The sequence below is a fragment of the Artemia sp. Qi Xiang Cuo genome, chromosome 11, assembly GCF_049724085.1.
Source record: "Artemia sp. Qi Xiang Cuo chromosome 11, ASM4972408v1, whole genome shotgun sequence".
NCBI lineage: Eukaryota > Metazoa > Arthropoda > Branchiopoda > Anostraca > Artemiidae > Artemia > Artemia sp. Qi Xiang Cuo.
Genome location: NC_142804.1, coordinates 27875428 through 27892152, shown reverse-complemented (window position 1 = coordinate 27892152; position 16725 = coordinate 27875428). Strand labels below are relative to the sequence as shown.

Below are 16725 nucleotides of genomic sequence, written 5' to 3'. Positions count from 1 at the left end.
AAGAGCCTAACAGTATTTTAAGAGCCTAACAGACTCTGCATTCATGGATGCCGAGTCTGAAACAAGTCCCATGCATCAACTATTTTTTCCAGCGAATATCTTAATAGAAAAACTTCTTAGGGGCTACAGAATATCTCACTATCAATTTAGGTCTGAATAATTCCTAGTTCTGAGAAAAGCAACTTAGGACCGGGTGAGCTAAAACCTTTAAGAAGTAGTGTTTAGTACCTACTGTTTAGTACTAACATAAGTAGCTACTTTAAAAAGTAGCTGTATTCTAAGGGATACAAGAAGAGAAGGTGTAAGCAACATCAAGAAGATGGTATTTTTGTGTCGTGTTTTCTAGACAAATCAGTGAAAATTTTAATAGACCTAGGAAGTTTATTTTTATATAATCAATATTAAAAACATTTCAAAATCTATCTTACAGCGAATAAAACAAAATCACAGATGTGTGACGAATAAGACTAAAGACCAAAGCGTCCTGGAGTTCTTCTTGGAGTTCCAACAACTTTTCCAGGAGTGAATATTTCTTTCCTAGAATGAAAAAATATAATTATAAAAAGTACAAGAGGGATGGGGAGGTGTGGTTGAAGAGGAGTTTCTTGATTCAGCCCTTGACATCATTTTCTGGTTTTTTAGATTTTTACAAATCTTCCAATAGGATTCATATGATTCATCCATCTTTTACTGGTTTGACAAAGTTCTGTAGCACCACTTCATCCTTTAAGGATATCTTTAGAAAAGCTGATAATGTAGTTGAAACTAGCATTTTGACAAAACTATATAAAAAGGCTAAGGTCTCCCCTGATCCATTGCTTGCTCAGAGCCATCTATTTTCGTCTGAAACAAAGTAAGACTTATTTCTACCCAAACACCTTGGAGGATTTTAGACAACACAACTTCCTGTTTAGCAAAATCTGGAAACAAATATACATCAGCTGCTTTTCCTTAGCACGGAGAGCACTGAATTGCGAAGTCCCTAAATTATAATATAACATAAAAACCAGGTCCTTCAGAATAATAAAAAAAAAAAAAAATATCTTTTCGGAAAACTCAAAGCGGACATAAATTATTTTGTATATAAGGTCCCCATCCTCAGCCCCAACTCTTTAATATGGAATTCTTTTTTGCCCTTAGTGCTCTGCGAAAGGATACTCAGAGGGAAGGACAACTGAAACTCGACAAAAAGTATTTTTCACAAGGTATCAAGAATCAGAGCTTATTGAAGCGCGCTTGCTTTAAACAGTACAATTCTCAGTTCAAGTGCTTTAAAAGGCAATCAGTTAAATAAAACATTTAGCCATTATTCATTAGCTATACCTGATGCAACCATAAGAACTTTAAATAAAGCAATATAAAACTTCAGCGTAAAGAGCGGGGGCTGAAGACGACACAGTCCTTTCACATATTGCATAATTGGTTTGTTTTGAGTTTTACTGCCCATGGTAATCCCCCCCTACTCTTTCACCTTTGTGGATATAAGCATACCACGATGCGGTATTTGTCAAAAAAAACTTCCACTGGACTACTGTAACAAACGAAATAATCCAAAATAACTAATAAATAAGTATCTTCTCAATATAAAAAGATTTACACATAAATTAGGCTACAGTTCCCTCCATTTTTGACGTCATTCACATCTTGAGAAATCCCCAAAGGCACCTAATAGCATAATGTAAACACTAGCATACATTCACACTAAAGGAATTTCTACAAAAAAAGGGGCATCAATTCCCTTAGTATTGGTGTTTAAAGATAAATCCAAATCTGGGATGCTCGATCAAAAGCATTGCATTACCACAGACAAACAGCTATATAGTGTGTTTTGATTTAGTTCCAACATCCCCAAGAACAAGTCTATAAAGTTAAAACGTATTACCCTTAGGTGTTACTGGGATATTGCACAGACACATTTTTGACAATCTGGAGACACATATTTGCTTCTGATTTAGTTTTATACCCCCTCAACTTTCCCTTAAAGTTTCAACTTAATATCCTACGCTGTTCCTTAGATACTGCATTTATGTCATTTTGACAACCTGGATACGCTTAAACTCTTTTGATTTAGTTCAGTAGTAGTAGCAGTAATAGTAGTAGCCCTGAGAGTTTCAACTTAATACTCTTAGCCGTTCCTGGAATATTGCTAATATACCTTTTGACAATCTGCATGCATATAGTACCTTTTGGTTTGTTTTTACATTACCATCAACTTCCTCCGAAAGTTTTAACTTAATACCCCATTCCGTTCCTGAGATAGTGAGTCAATACCATTTTCAAAACCTATATGCACTTAAGCTCTTTTGATTCGTTCAATATTAGTAGTAGAAGTAGCAGCAGTAAAAGTAGTAGTCGTAGCCCTGAAAGTTTCAGCTTCATATCCTAAGCTGTTGCTGAGATATTGTTGATAGGCCCTTTTGACAACCTTCATGCACACAGACCCAGGATTAAACATACCCCCTTTTCCCAATATCAAAACCTATATGAAAACAGTGGGCAACTTGCATAACTTAAAGCTCTTGCCCCAAGGACTGTGGGGGACATATAAACCCTGGAAGCATAGTTATTGGGGTTTTCAACCATTTTGAACAAAGGGGCTATCTCAAAATTTTTATCGGGTGTCTGAGGGGAGAAGAGAGCTAAAATGAACAACAACTTTGGACTCTTAAAAAGGGCACTAGAATATTCAATTTCCAATCGAGTGAGCCTCTTTCAAAGTTTCCACGACCATTGTTTTGAAATGATCACTCCCAGAGAAAAATATAATAATAATACATAGAGACCCTTTCTTTACTTAGGCAGCGCTATTGAGCTGCCTAAGATAGTAATAAGTAGTCGTTAATACGCCTTGTTAAAGAGAGGTTAGTATAATGCATACCTCTTTCTAGCCGCTGCCTCTATTTTTTCTTGTTCTTCCTGAGACATTCGAATTGACTCTTGAGCAAGCTTCATCTCTTCTTCCATTTGACTCATATGCTCTTGTGCTTGTCTTCGTTTCTGTACACGACCAGCCCCAGATTCCTAGTGAAAAAAAAGAAGAAAAATCCAAGAAGCTATCCAATACTAATAAATAAAAACTGGGGATTTTTTTCTGAAGATGGCTTGTAAGGTTGTGGTTTATAAGGCTTAAAACATATGCTCAAATTAAAATTGTTCCGCACAACCTAGTTGAAACAAGCCTTTTATTGAAGAGCTAGAAAAAATAGCCAGTCGGACAACATATATAAAAGAAAATTAATCATAAGGTGTACTCTTTTGTGATGAACTCATGAACCAATATTTTGCCCTCTTCCCCAAACACAAATATTTTAATTCTCCTTACCTCAACCCCAAAAAACTTCCACAAAGTTTCAACTTGATCCCCAGCCCTGAGATAAAACAGGGCATAATTACTTAACTAATCGTAAAATTCGTCGCCTTTAATGAAAGGATTTACCTGTATACAATCTCTGTAAACTGTATGCAATATTCGCTTACCTTCAGGCACAAAAAAAACATTGCATTACGCAGACATCAGGTTAGTTAAAGATACATGCCAATTTCAGAGGTAGATTCTATCCTGCTCAGTTAAGATATGTGTTGAATCATTTTCTAATTTGATTATAACTTACTACTAAGCAATATGGTCCATTCAATTTCCCATTGTCCTCCCAAGCATTCATAGTGAGTTTAAAGAAGCTATAAATTTCTATCGACAAAATGGCGTAGCGCTGAATAGTTGCTTCGCAAGCATGCCTGGTTTAGCTTATTAGTGCTAATGTTCCTAGTTTCTTGCCCTGGCAATGTAAGTAATCAAAGACTTGATCCTTTTGACTTTGTTTAGTGGAGTATTCATGCAAGTTATAATTGACGATTTACGAACTTTATTCACTTCGACATGTAGTAGCGCCATCTACAATCGTCACTATGGCAATTTGAACTCCTAAAAAAGCCACCAGATGGCAATGTTGTGACGTTGCCGGACTCTTGAAGACTTAGTTCACCGAACTAAACGTAAAAGGCGCGGTTGTCAAGGAGGAAAACGGAATAAGCGTTTCAGCATTCCAGTGCATATTTCGCAGGAAAGGTCGAACCATAAACAAATTCGTAGACGAAGGACATTGACAGTAGTTAACTGTAAACCCCCGTTTGAAATCCCACCCATTCTACGACCCTTATATAACGACCCGGTGCCTCATGCTGTTCATGCATCCCCTCCAATGCTTGAACCAGATTGGTTTTCAGTGAAAGTGAAAATGCCGAAACTTCTTATTCTGCAACGCCCGGTCACTGAACAACAAAATGGACGAGCTTGAGGTCCTCATGAAACAAAATTGCTGCCCCATAGCAGCAGTGACCGAATGTTGGGACGTTACCGATGAGACGGGTCGCATTAAAGGCTATACGAACTTTTTTAATAAAAGGCGTGATCGTGGTCTAGAGCGCCGTGTTGGAAGTGTCGGTTTGTATTTTCGAAAAGACATTCCGTGCAAACTGTTAAGCAAACCTACTGACTCCTGTTGCGAAGTGATTTGGGCCGAGTTCAAACCCCCATTCCTGTCAAGAAAGATCTCGTGCCTCATCATCGCGGTAGTATACTATCCCGAAGGTGCAAAAAACAGGAAAGATTTAGTTCAATATCTACAAACATTTATAGACAACATCTGTCGACAGTGTGCAGCTCCCGCAATTATTATTGCCGGAGACTTTAATCAAACAAAGAAGCAGTTGATGTCGAATATGCTCGACCTAAAACAAGCAGTGACAGTTCCGACCCACTAAAGTGGGAGCATACTCGACCTAATTTTCACGGACCTTTCCAACCAATACCTCCCAGAGCGCTCTTTAGGCCCATTACAGAACTCAGACTACTTTGTGATTTTCTGGGAGTCCAAATCCAACTTCCAAAAAGTGAAGAAAACAAAAGTAACCACCCGGCCTTTGCCTAAAGTAAGTTTCTGTTCCGTTGGACGCTGGATTAGAACCTTTGATGTCAGTGAGATCTGCACAATACCAGACATAAACCTCAAAGTTGAGACTCTGAACTCTGTTCTTCTGCAGAAATATCACAAACACTTCCCGTCCAAAACAATTGTAGTTAGTGACAGTGACAGGCCTTGGATAAACCAAGAAATCAAAGCGCTAATCATGACCCGATGCCAACTCCACTCGAAAGGTGAAGTAACAGCGGCAAAAAAGCTGCGCAATCACATTGTGAAAGTAAACAAAGCCGCTCAGAAAGCTTATGTTCGTGATAAAGGGACTCCATTGCTGACTACTAACCCTCGTAAGTGGCACTCCGAAGTTAAACGACTGTCTGGAAAACTTTATTGTAGTGACTTGAAGATACAGAAAGACCATGGTTCTCTAGTGTCCTCAACTGAAGTAAATTCCTTTTTTGCTGAAATTTGTTCGACTCACCCTTCATTCACTGACGAAGACATTGAAAGTCTCTCGTCTGGCTTTCCCGAAGAACAAATCGTAGAAATACCGGAATACGTGGTCTGCAAAGAGCTTGAAAAACTAAAAAAGGACTGTGCTTCATATCCAGGTGAGCTGTCCGTCAAGCTGCTCATTGATTATGCACCTTTTCTAGCTAAACCTGTGACGTCTATTATCAACATGTTCTTCAGAGAGAAAAAGTTCCCTCAGGTCTGGAAGAAATCCTACGTCCGTGTTATTCCAAAGACAAAATACCGCAAAACTTATGACGAGCTCTGGCCCATATCAATAACCTCCAAATCTAGCCAAAATGACCAATCTATTTACTTACCGTGAACTTTTGTCGTAAATAAACCCTGGCCTCGACCCTTACAATACGGGTGCCTGAAAGGCAGTAGAACGACTCACTATTTAGTGTGATTTTACCACTTAATAGTAGAACGGCTAGACAAAAGGGGTACCATAGCTAATCTCCTTTTGACCGATAATCGCAAGGAATTCGACCTGATCCGTCACATCACGGCTTTGCAGAATCTAAAACGAATGGGCACTAGACAGACTATTCTGCTATTAGTAGTAGACTTCCTGAGACATCGATACCAGTGCGTCTATGCGCTTTTCCAGGGTGACCTTGATTCGGAGTGGCCGGAGCTAACATGTGATGCCTCTCAAGGCACCATACTTGCTACTCTCTTATTTTTAGTCGGCATTAACTACATTTTATTTGACAACACTGAAGAACAATTCAAATCTGTGGATGATTTGTCATCTTTGCTGGGATACCTAATTGAGAAATTTTAAATAATACCTCAGTTTGATTCCGACCTAAAAGATAAATTTATTGACCTACTTAGCAAAAGGGGGCTCCAGTCTAATATGAAGAAAACAAAAGTGATGCACTTCAATCCTGTAAAAGGAGATGTTGCTTGCCCCGAACCACTGGTACCCAGCCACGTAGACTGCAGTTGTCCTTTGTGTGACATTCAGTGACGATTGTTCGTTTGGGCCACACGTCACGAATCTTTTGAGAAAGGGCAACTACGCGCTGCGATTCTTAACCTCACTGCATCGATTGGGTTTTTCCATAAAGCAATTGCTGCTCGCGTACACATGTTACGTACGCCTTCTGCTAGAATACGCGTGCCCAATTTGGGAGCCTCAAATGCATAACATCGACCTCTTTAATGATAAACTTGAGACAGTACAAAAACGAGCCCTAAACATCATTCTAGGAATCAAATATGTTACTTATGATTCAGCCCTCGCAGCTCTACGAATCCCAAAACATAAAGAAAGAAGTTATCAGCTGGTGTGCAAATTTGGCCACTCCGTTCTTTCGAGTGATAAACACCGATCCCTACTACCCCACACCATCAAAGTCAACAGAAGCACACGCCACATGAATAAGCTGGAACCAGTACACTGCAGGACAAATCGTTTCAGCAATTCATTCGTTCCTTTTTTTACTAGTGTTATTAATCGTAATTAGTGTATATTTATATATTGTTGTAAAGGGTAGCGTAATTTAGTTGCGGTGTCAGCTGTAACTACGACAGCTAATTTTATTAAATGAATCTTGAATCTTGAAGATTAAGACACATCTTATATTGAACATAATCTTAAATGATTTCTAAGCTAAGCACGGCTTTTTTTTACAAGATCAGGCTCAATTGATGCATTACATCCACAAGGTGGAAACAAAAACAACTAAAAGACAAAGGATGCTGGTATACATCCTTTGACGTAAGCGCCCGTTTAAGATACGTATTTTGCACCGCGAAAGAATAGTTAATATAGTGTCATTGAAGGATTTTTTTTCTTTTACTTTTACTTTTATATTTTACTCTTTTATCGTAATCTTTTACTTTTAACTTTTACTATTCGAATAGCTAGGAGCTTTTTATGTGTACTTTGGTCCACATTTCCACTATTCTATTTTACTAATGTCACACTTGACTTCTAATTGTAATTTTTTCGCGTAAAAAGGCTCAACAGCCTCTAGTTTATACTTTATTTGGTATATCATGCATTTTTAAACGATGCAGAAAACACCCCTTTGCTGTAACTTTTGATTTTTTCTTACGATTCTGTCCTTTCTTAGAGGAATTTCTTCAGCTTTTTGAAGTAGCTCATTCGGACCAAAAAAAGCCTACGGGAACAGTTTCACGTAATAAACTAAATGAAAATTGTTATTTTCGACAAAGCGTGGATTGCCTTGTTTGGAACAAAGCCATGAAAATTCCCCCGAGAAATCTTGAACATATCTTAATTACGACAATTAATCTCTAAGAGCTTATTATTACCACTCCATTGTGTTTATCAGGTTTTGTTTTATCCAGAGAATACAAATTTGGAATAACATATAATATTCCGGCACCATAGTCAATAACGCGCGTATAGAAACCTGGCCCATTTCGTCGATTAACAGCATAATGTTTTAATGGCGTCCATACAAAATCTCCTACAAATCAATGTAATTTAATTGTACTTGAAAATCCATTTGTAAAAGCATAAAAAGGACACAAAATTAATTATGTAAAAAAAGAAGAGGGGAACACAAAAGAAACATTTATATTAACAAAACAACAACATGTAAACGCAGCTTAATGCCAGAGAAAAACAAATCGGGAAGCCAATTGTAAATCGAACAAGATAACTGTAAAGCCACATTGGACTTAGTGCTTTCTTTTTAAGTTTTTCACACAATTCTTAAACCACAGTTTCTGTGTCTGCTACACTACATTTATAAGTCGATCATGAGTTCCGTATCGATAGTTGTGAGTAGAGCAAATTTAGTGAAAACAGACAAAGATGGAAGGACATTTGCTTTGTCAGTTTTAGTGAATATCTTCCAGAAAGGCGCAACATACAGGTTATAACGTGGTGCGACAGTGTTGTGAACTAGCAAATTGAAACCGCTTAAAAATAGTCTTTTGGAAACACAGAAACAGATATTCGGCAAGAAATATGTGCCATAAGAAAAATGTGAGTTCAGTGCCGATAGGGAGGACAAGGAATGAGACACAGTCAACTGTCTTAATAACGAAGGCACCAAAGAAAAAAGTAGTGATAAGAAATCCTCATTAAAAAGAACAACTTCTGGTTTTTCTGACTTGGCTTTAAGCTGGAGATTTCGGTATTCATCAGAGAGGACGAAAAAACAAAATCATAAATACGCTCAATAGTCCAACTTGGATTGACGATATCATCAGCTCAATTTAATGCTGCCCTGAAAAATGCTAGATGGAGGGCAATTTCCCTCTGCGGCGAAAAGATAATTGTTTAAGAGGATAAGAGAAGTGACAGCCCCCTGGCACGCTTTTTCGAGAACACGAATTTGTCTTCTATGGGTAAATGGACGACAACTGTTGGATTGAGGAAACTTGATGCAGGTTTTAAGATTCGAGTACAAATTTCTAAGTTGTCTAAAGACTGCCAGAGTTTTTGCAGCTTGGAATAAGAGAATCGAAAGGGCACTTTACATCGTGTCCTCACAGGGCCGATTAAGAACCAGAAGCATTGGCATCAATTAATGCGTTTTCGAAAATATAAAACGTAGGATAACGAAGAAAATGAGGCAATTCATAGCCACTGAACAAAAAATATATTTCAGCCAAGACCCTGACTGAGCTGTCCTTAGTGCAAAAACATGAACAAAGAGATAAATAAAAGTCCACGGAATAAAATAAAAAGACAAAACTTATAACACAAAATTAAAATACGGCTGACCGGAAGTTGAGCCATCCTAGCCCAGTGGTTGGCACGCTGGAGATACAATCCTCTCTTCTTCAGGGCAGGTTCTAGAGTTCTGTGGTCGCTAATTATCTAGTTTGGGACGGGGATCCACGGTGTGACACTGTAAGCTCGGTCAGAGTTGACCCAGCTCCAAATGGGTAACTAGAGATATCTGGAGGAAAAACCCAGAAAACGTCGGATAATTTTTCCTCAGCTATACATAGTACTCACGGCCGAGGGCAGAGAATCGGAAGATTGACATCTACACTACGCGGGCAATTCGTCTGCATGCGTAATTTTATTATATTTTTTAGCGGCAGGCGGAACTTTCGGCCGAAATAAATGATTTTTTCTTCTTTCTTCAGTGGCTGGCTCTGATATCAAACTTTGTAAGTATTTCAATCCTAAAAAGGTGTCAAATATCCAAGTCTCCACAATAATGTGCTGTTTTTAACAACTCTAACTTAATGCCATGTGGATTGTATCAATTCTTTAAGCTTGTCCTTTAGCGGTTAACTGAATTGTTGTCCTCAGAAACAGTACTTTAGGGCAGGAGCGAATCTACAGCATTTTCATTGGGGGGGGGGGGGGGGGGCAAGTGGGGTCAAGATCCGAATGTTCAAGTAGCATGGTCTATATAATAGATTTTTCTCCACATTATGGAAGGGGCAAATGCCCCCCCCCCTTGTCCCTCCCAAACGACGCCCCTGCTTTAGGGGATTTGTCGTAATTGCTGACATTATACAAACTTTTTACATTAGAGCACCACAAAATAATTACATTAAGACCTTGTAGCTTACAGCATTCCACCCACTGATTTTTGGGTAAAACAGCGATATTAACAAGTGTACAAGTTAAAAAAATGGCTATACATAAGAAAAAAAAAATTAGACGACTGATAAGGCAGCCACTGGCTAGGGACAAAGATAAATACTATAATTAAAAAGAAATAATTAAGAAGCAAAACTTAAAACATACCTTTACAGAGTAAAACATTGGTCCAAGTTCAGCAAGCCATTGGCCATCAACGGCAGTTACGTTCTGCATATATTCTTTTGCTGTCATCACTAGCTCATGATAGACCACATAATCAGGGGTATACCCCATACCAAATAAAGCTGAAGTAGGGTGCAAGTGACACGGCATTCCTAAAATAATAAATACAATTATGTAAAAAAAAACAAAACAAAAAAAAACAAAAAAAACACACAAACACACATATGAATGACTCTCACTTCAACAAGGTGTAGCACCCCAATCATTTCTGATGGAGTCCTTAACTATGATGTCTTTAAGTTGTATTTATTTTGGTCGTCTATATTACCGTACTTATAGCAAATTTGTAATAAGCCAGGTCAAAAATCCATAAATACCAACTTAGGTGGTATATATCACGCTATGATCTTAATGATTTTAATGATTAAAATTAATTGCTAAGAACCATTCTGAAATAATCCCTGGATGATCATGGATCAAAGGAGGAATATATATATATATATATATATATATATATATATATATATATATATATATATATATATATATATATATATATATATATATATATATATATATATATATATATATATATATATATATATATATATATATATATATATATATATATGTAACATTTTGCGACGTTACAGGTGGATGAGTGCTCATACCCTTCTATGAGCTCTCCAATTGTAGAGACTGAAAATCCTTTAATAATTCTGATTTCAGAAAGATGAAAAAAAACAAAGCATTTGCAGAATACAAACTAATAATGTTTTAATTTTAGACGTCAATACTGCAATATTAGCCCCAAACGTGCGATCCGCTAGTTTATATACTAAATAGAAGCTTTGGTAAAAATAGAACACTATTCGTTAAATATATACTTTTGTTTTGATTTCAGACGACCATGGTTTAAACTTAACAATATTTAATGTTACATTTTTAGTAATTAAAGACCATTCCCTTGGCAATCACTGAATGATAGTTAGTCAAAAGAGGTTCAGCTTATGTATGCATATGCATACATATTTAGGAGGTAGAGGAGTAGGAGGTTGGACGGGCCCAAGGGTCTCTACTTAGGCCTTCCAATCCAATATATTGAAACCTTTATAAGACACAGATTTCAACAAAATATATCCTTTTCCCCTTTCTATTTAAGTTTATTCACGGAGACTCTGTTCTAAATAGTACACTTGCATAATTTAGAATCCTATACCCTGAGGAGAACAGATGGTGTCACCCCTAAAAGCCTCACTAAGAGTTGTGATTCTTTTCCTCTTTTCATATAGTTCCAGAGTTTGACCGCTGAATTTATTGTCGCATACTGTCTAATGCATTATAACTACAGTGAATTATCTGTGAAGAAAGAAGGCAAATTTGTATTGAAAAATGAGAAAAATAGGAATTTTGAAGTGTAATATGGGATATTTGGATTAAGCAGGTGTAGGTTATACATAAAGTGGAGCAGAGGTGCACGCGCCCAAAAAGAGAAGGTGGTAGAGGTGTGTCAGATATCTTTCCCCAGTAGGGAGCTGTTCAATAAATTGCATTCTTAGGCCAAAATTTAAATTGCATACACAAGGAAAAACAAATTTTCATCGTTTTAAAGGGAACATGTTTGAAAATGGTTTCTGATTACAATTCAGTCAAATAATGCAATTTCCACCAAGGTTATTATTTAATGAGTATTGTTAAAGGTGTTGATTACAAATTTGAGGCTAATATCCCAATATAGAAATTCAAGACCAAATAAAGTTTGGATTCCATGTTTCATTGTGTTTCATGTTATTAATTACTTTATTTATACACATATAAATATCTTGTTTATCTAAAAACATTATAGCTTACCGTTTAAGGAAAGAAGTAAGAAATTCTTAAGAATGGCCGGAAGATACAAAAGCTCATAAGACATACACAGAAGAAGCATTTACTATGGACATAAGCAAGATGTTTACTTTTCACACAGTTTGTTTGTCTATAATAAACATTTTAATAAATATTTGTAACGCATGAGGAATTGCCTAAAAAAAGGTTTGTGAGAAGGTTTATAAGCAAGCCAAAAGGGACGAAGTACAAAGTGACCAACAGAAAAAAGAAAAAAAATTATGGGAAAAACCATTTAAAACCCAAGGAGGTAGCTTAAGCTCCTAGATTTATGATATTTGAGCGGCAGTTGATGTGTACCCCACAATGCCAGACGTTTACTAGAGCAAAAACAAAATAAGGTAACTCTTAGGAGGAGAGCATTATAACCTTGAATCTGGAATCAAAAACTTAAAAAGAGCGAGATAGAGAGAAATCCCACATAATTACTTTCCACATAATTATGTTCAGGGTAACTAACCTCCAAGTAATTACGACGCTGATAGATTCCAGGGTGAGAATTGGAGAGAAATTTTTCAAGAGCAGTTATTGTGCTGACCTTTTCAAGAATAGTTACTACATGTAACTATGTTACTAACTATGTTACTATGTAACTATGTTACTATGTTACATAGTAACTATGTTACTATGTTACTATGTAACTAACATGTTATTATATCCACGCGTCAAGAGATTTAGAGGAAGTTGTCAAACTGGACCTATCCCAGTTACAGATAGGAATGGCACTTCGATTAGCAAAAAAACTGCTAAAGAGAGACAGTCAGAACATTCTCAGAATATTTTGAATCGTGATAAGGTTGCGGAAAATGACAGAGGAAAGATTAAAGAAAATTTCGACATTGTGGAAGCGAAGGAAGAGTCACTTTGCGAGGAGTAGTTAGAGATTGTACTAAAAGGACTGAAAAAATATTTAAGGGATCGGTGCCGATGGGATAGTACATGAATTTTTGGAATGTGTATTTGCCAATTCAAAAATAAATTACCGAAGATTATGCACATGATTTCTGAAAACAAGGAAGCACCTAGTGAGTTTGGGATAAGTTTAATTAAAAGCCTTTATAAGGAAGATGATATGTGATTGTGGTAACTAGAGAGGTATTGGTTTAATTTCCAGAGGCAGCATGCAAAGTAAGCAAATTACTTAGCATGATGGTGCTTATTAGACAAAGAGATGTTTAAATAAAGTTTCAAGACAAGAACAGCGCGGTTTCAGATGAGAAGAGAATTTGTCGACCAAATTTTCAACTTTGAATAATATTTGTAAAGCTTTGAACCACAATTCCTTTAGTCCTCAAGTTTTAGTTTTAGTGATAGAAAAGCTTTAGTGAAGGTTTTATTCTTATACGGTACACAGTTATGTACATTAGAGTTTTTAGTTCTATATATGAGAATAGTATTGCTTTGGTTAAGGTAGAAAGTGAGATCAGCAGTTGATTTGGTGTCAAATCTGGATTTTAGCAAGGTTGTGTCCTGTCCCCATTTACAAAGATTACTTTGATAGACTTTTCTCAAAGGAACACGGCAAAGGCTATAGGGCAACGTGGCATCAAATGAGAAGGTAAAACTCATAGACTTAGATTATGCAGATTGTTTGAGTGTCCTGGATAGATATGTTAGCGACAAAACGAGTTTTTTGTGGTTTCGAGAGTTCAGGGCGCGAGAATAGGTACGAAAATTAATATGAAGAAGACTAAGTCACTTAGACTAGGAATAAACGAGGGTGAAGAGGTGATGTAAGGTAGCAAGAAAACTGATCAAGTGGTTAGCTTTACTTCGTGGATGGGGGATAAAAAGAAGATTTAAGAAAAAGTACAATACCCAAGGCGCATTGTATTTTTTCGCAGTTGGAAATGGTTTGGAAAAACCATGGAAGCCATGATAGTGACAGTGGTTAAGCATGGCTCTAAAATTTGGCTTTGAAAAACAGAGGAAGATTTCTTAATTGTTTTCCAAATGAATTGCCTAAATAGAGCCTAAAGTATTCATTAAGACTTTTTAAACGTTTTCACATGCTGACCAATGGTCTGCGTTTCGCAGGTACCAATCTCTTGATTCAATGCCTTCTGCCAGGAGTGCAATGTGTGGTTGGGGGCAAATCATCAGAAGCTTCCATTGTTTTCCCCCTACATTTCTCAAGGTACCCATTTAAAGTTAAAGCTGAGTCGACTCTGGCTGAGCTTATAGAGTCACACCAGTGACCTTCGTTTCAAACCAAACATCCAACGACACCAGGACTCGAACCGCTGAAGGAACATGGCAAAGGCTATAGAACATGGTAGAGCAAGGCAAAGGCGAATGTATATCAATCAGTAAGCTGCACGAGAATGTAATTCGGTCCCGCTTTCTAGAGCTACGATGAAGGAGGATCAAGATGGCTCGGCCATTTTTTATGGATGAAGGATTACAAATTGCCAAAGATTTTGCTTTTCGGCCATCCATCAGGGCCAGAAAAAAGCAAGTCGGCCCCAATAGGGTGGGAAAAGATCGTTAGAAGGAATTTGAAGAAAATTGAATAACGGGGGAGGGGGTAAAGAGTGAAAGGAAGAGCGTCCACAGCTATTCTAGCCTAAGGCTAGAACAGGGCGGTGTCATAAATTGTATGTAGTAGTAGTAATAAACTATTTGTAGTAATTAAACCTGTTTCTCGTTTTGCTGTTTTTTTTCCGATAAAATTTCTCGACAACGAATCTTATTGATTACACGACACCGAGAGCTTGCATTCCAAATTCATTATCTTGGAAAATTTCTCCGAAATCTTACTCAAAGTTAGGACAAGTTTTTTAATTAATCAACCATGAGAGTATTTTGCCAGATTCCGAATACCTTTTTCCATCTTGGCCATCTATTACTCTTTTCACACGACAGCGAGTCCACAAAATATTTCAATTCAAGATTCGGAAATTGAAAACTGATAGATTATGTTTAACGTAAGTTATGCAGGTGGCTTCATCCCAAAAAAAGAAGAAAATGAAAACAAACTAACCTGTCCTGCAGTTGACATATTCACCGAGACCCTTTAATCTAGCAGCTTGGTGAAAATATGCAGAACAAATACATTTTCGGATTATGTCCCATTCTGTACCACACGATACAATCGGTATTTTTTGTTGTTCCATGATTTCCTTCAGCTGAGCATGGACTTCCCGAACGCGACGCATAGCCTTCGCATGGACAAAGTGATCCGTACACCATGATGAAGAATACTTATTTACTCGCCATTGATTGTAGACATGGAGTAAAGTAAGGTGATCTGATTCAGGTACCTGCAAAAAAATTATCATGTTCGTAATACACAGGGCTAAAAACTTTTAGCATGCTAAACAAGAGAGAAAAGTGAAGCCATCCTTATGTATTACCCACTTTTATAACATCAGTGGATAGTGATGAATAGCAATCGGCTTTTTTTTTATTTTTTTTTTCATTCAGCTTAGTTATTTGAGGGTGTTTGTGTCTTGACTTCGTTTTTTTGCAATTTATTGTTTTTCCAATCCTTTCATGTCCATATTTTTTTTTTTTTTTTAAAGTAAAACCAACAACATGTTCTTCGACAAAAAGTAAATAGCAACAATAAAATTAAGACGATAGGCACCTAACTACAAGAATAAACTTAAACCGAACATACATTAATATGATTGAAGAAATCAAACCTAAAACGTAAAGAAATTGCCACAAATACGAGCGGGGCTGGCAACACCCACATATTCCATAGAACCTCGAGTGTCATATGAGCTTTACTGCAAACGAGATATATTTGAAAAGTCCTTAACAAACTAATGGTTATTAATCTTAAATCGCCCGCGTAAACACGAGGTACGGTAGAAAAGTAACGAGAATGATTTTCCTTAACAAAGTTTTTATCAAATTCAAACATCAATGTTATTCCCTTCAAATTAGTTCCCCTGGGCAGCTAAACATCGATGGAGAGGTTGTTCCAACTCTTCGTAGTAGCGCTGGAAGTCTTCATCCGTTGTGGTCTTCAGAATGTCTGTTACAGTATTTTGGATGGTTTCTAAAGTTCCAAAATGAAAGCCAATCAGTTGGGTCCCTTTAAAAGGGCACTTTAATTTTAATTTCCGCTCGAATGAGCCCTCTCCCGATATTCTAGGACCATTGGTTCGATACGATTAGTTCTAGGACAAACAAACAAATAAACACGCATTCATGATCTTTATTCTGGGGAAAAAATTACAGAATTCCACATTTTTGAAGATCAGAGCTTGAAACCTCTACAGTAGAGTTTCTCTAATACACTAAATCTTGTGGTGCAATTTTCATTAAGATTTCTTAATTTTTCACATTTTTCAAAAATCGAGCAAATTTTCTCAGGCTCGTAGCTTTTGATGGGTAACACTAAACTCAATGAATCTTGTATATTTGGAATCAGCATAAAAAACAATTCTTTTGATATATGTAGATATGAAAATTCTATTTTTTAAAGTTCCAGTTGCTAATGAGTTATTCCATGACGCAAGACGAAAACACATCTTCATTAATCACAGTCTCAGAAATCGCGCAGTAAACGGATAGGGTTCAAACTTGAGCTGAGCTATGGAAGCACCCTGAGACACGTGCTGTCTCATCGACAACAGCACAGGGCTGTCAGATCACTTGCAGTATCACCAGTCTAATTACTTTTCTACCGCAGTTCATACATGAATTTTCATCAGAGTCTTTATTAAACCTTGT

The 16725-nt window shown here is 37.0% G+C and overlaps 1 protein-coding gene across 1 annotated transcript in view; it reads right to left on the bottom strand.

Annotated features, from left to right (window-relative positions):
* Positions 1-367: 367 nt before the first annotated feature.
* The window catches only part of Prp16 (ATP-dependent RNA helicase l(1)G0007), a 132956-nt gene continuing 116598 nt past the window's right edge, over positions 368-16725 (bottom strand). The window contains exons 15-18 of the mRNA XM_089096641.1: positions 15023-15302; positions 10135-10304; positions 2879-3021; positions 368-537 (exon numbers count right to left, since the gene is read on the bottom strand). Of these exons, the coding sequence (XP_088952767.1) occupies positions 468-537; positions 2879-3021; positions 10135-10304; positions 15023-15302 (663 nt within the window). The 3' untranslated portion in view covers positions 368-467. The remainder of the gene's footprint in view (positions 538-2878; positions 3022-10134; positions 10305-15022; positions 15303-16725) is intronic.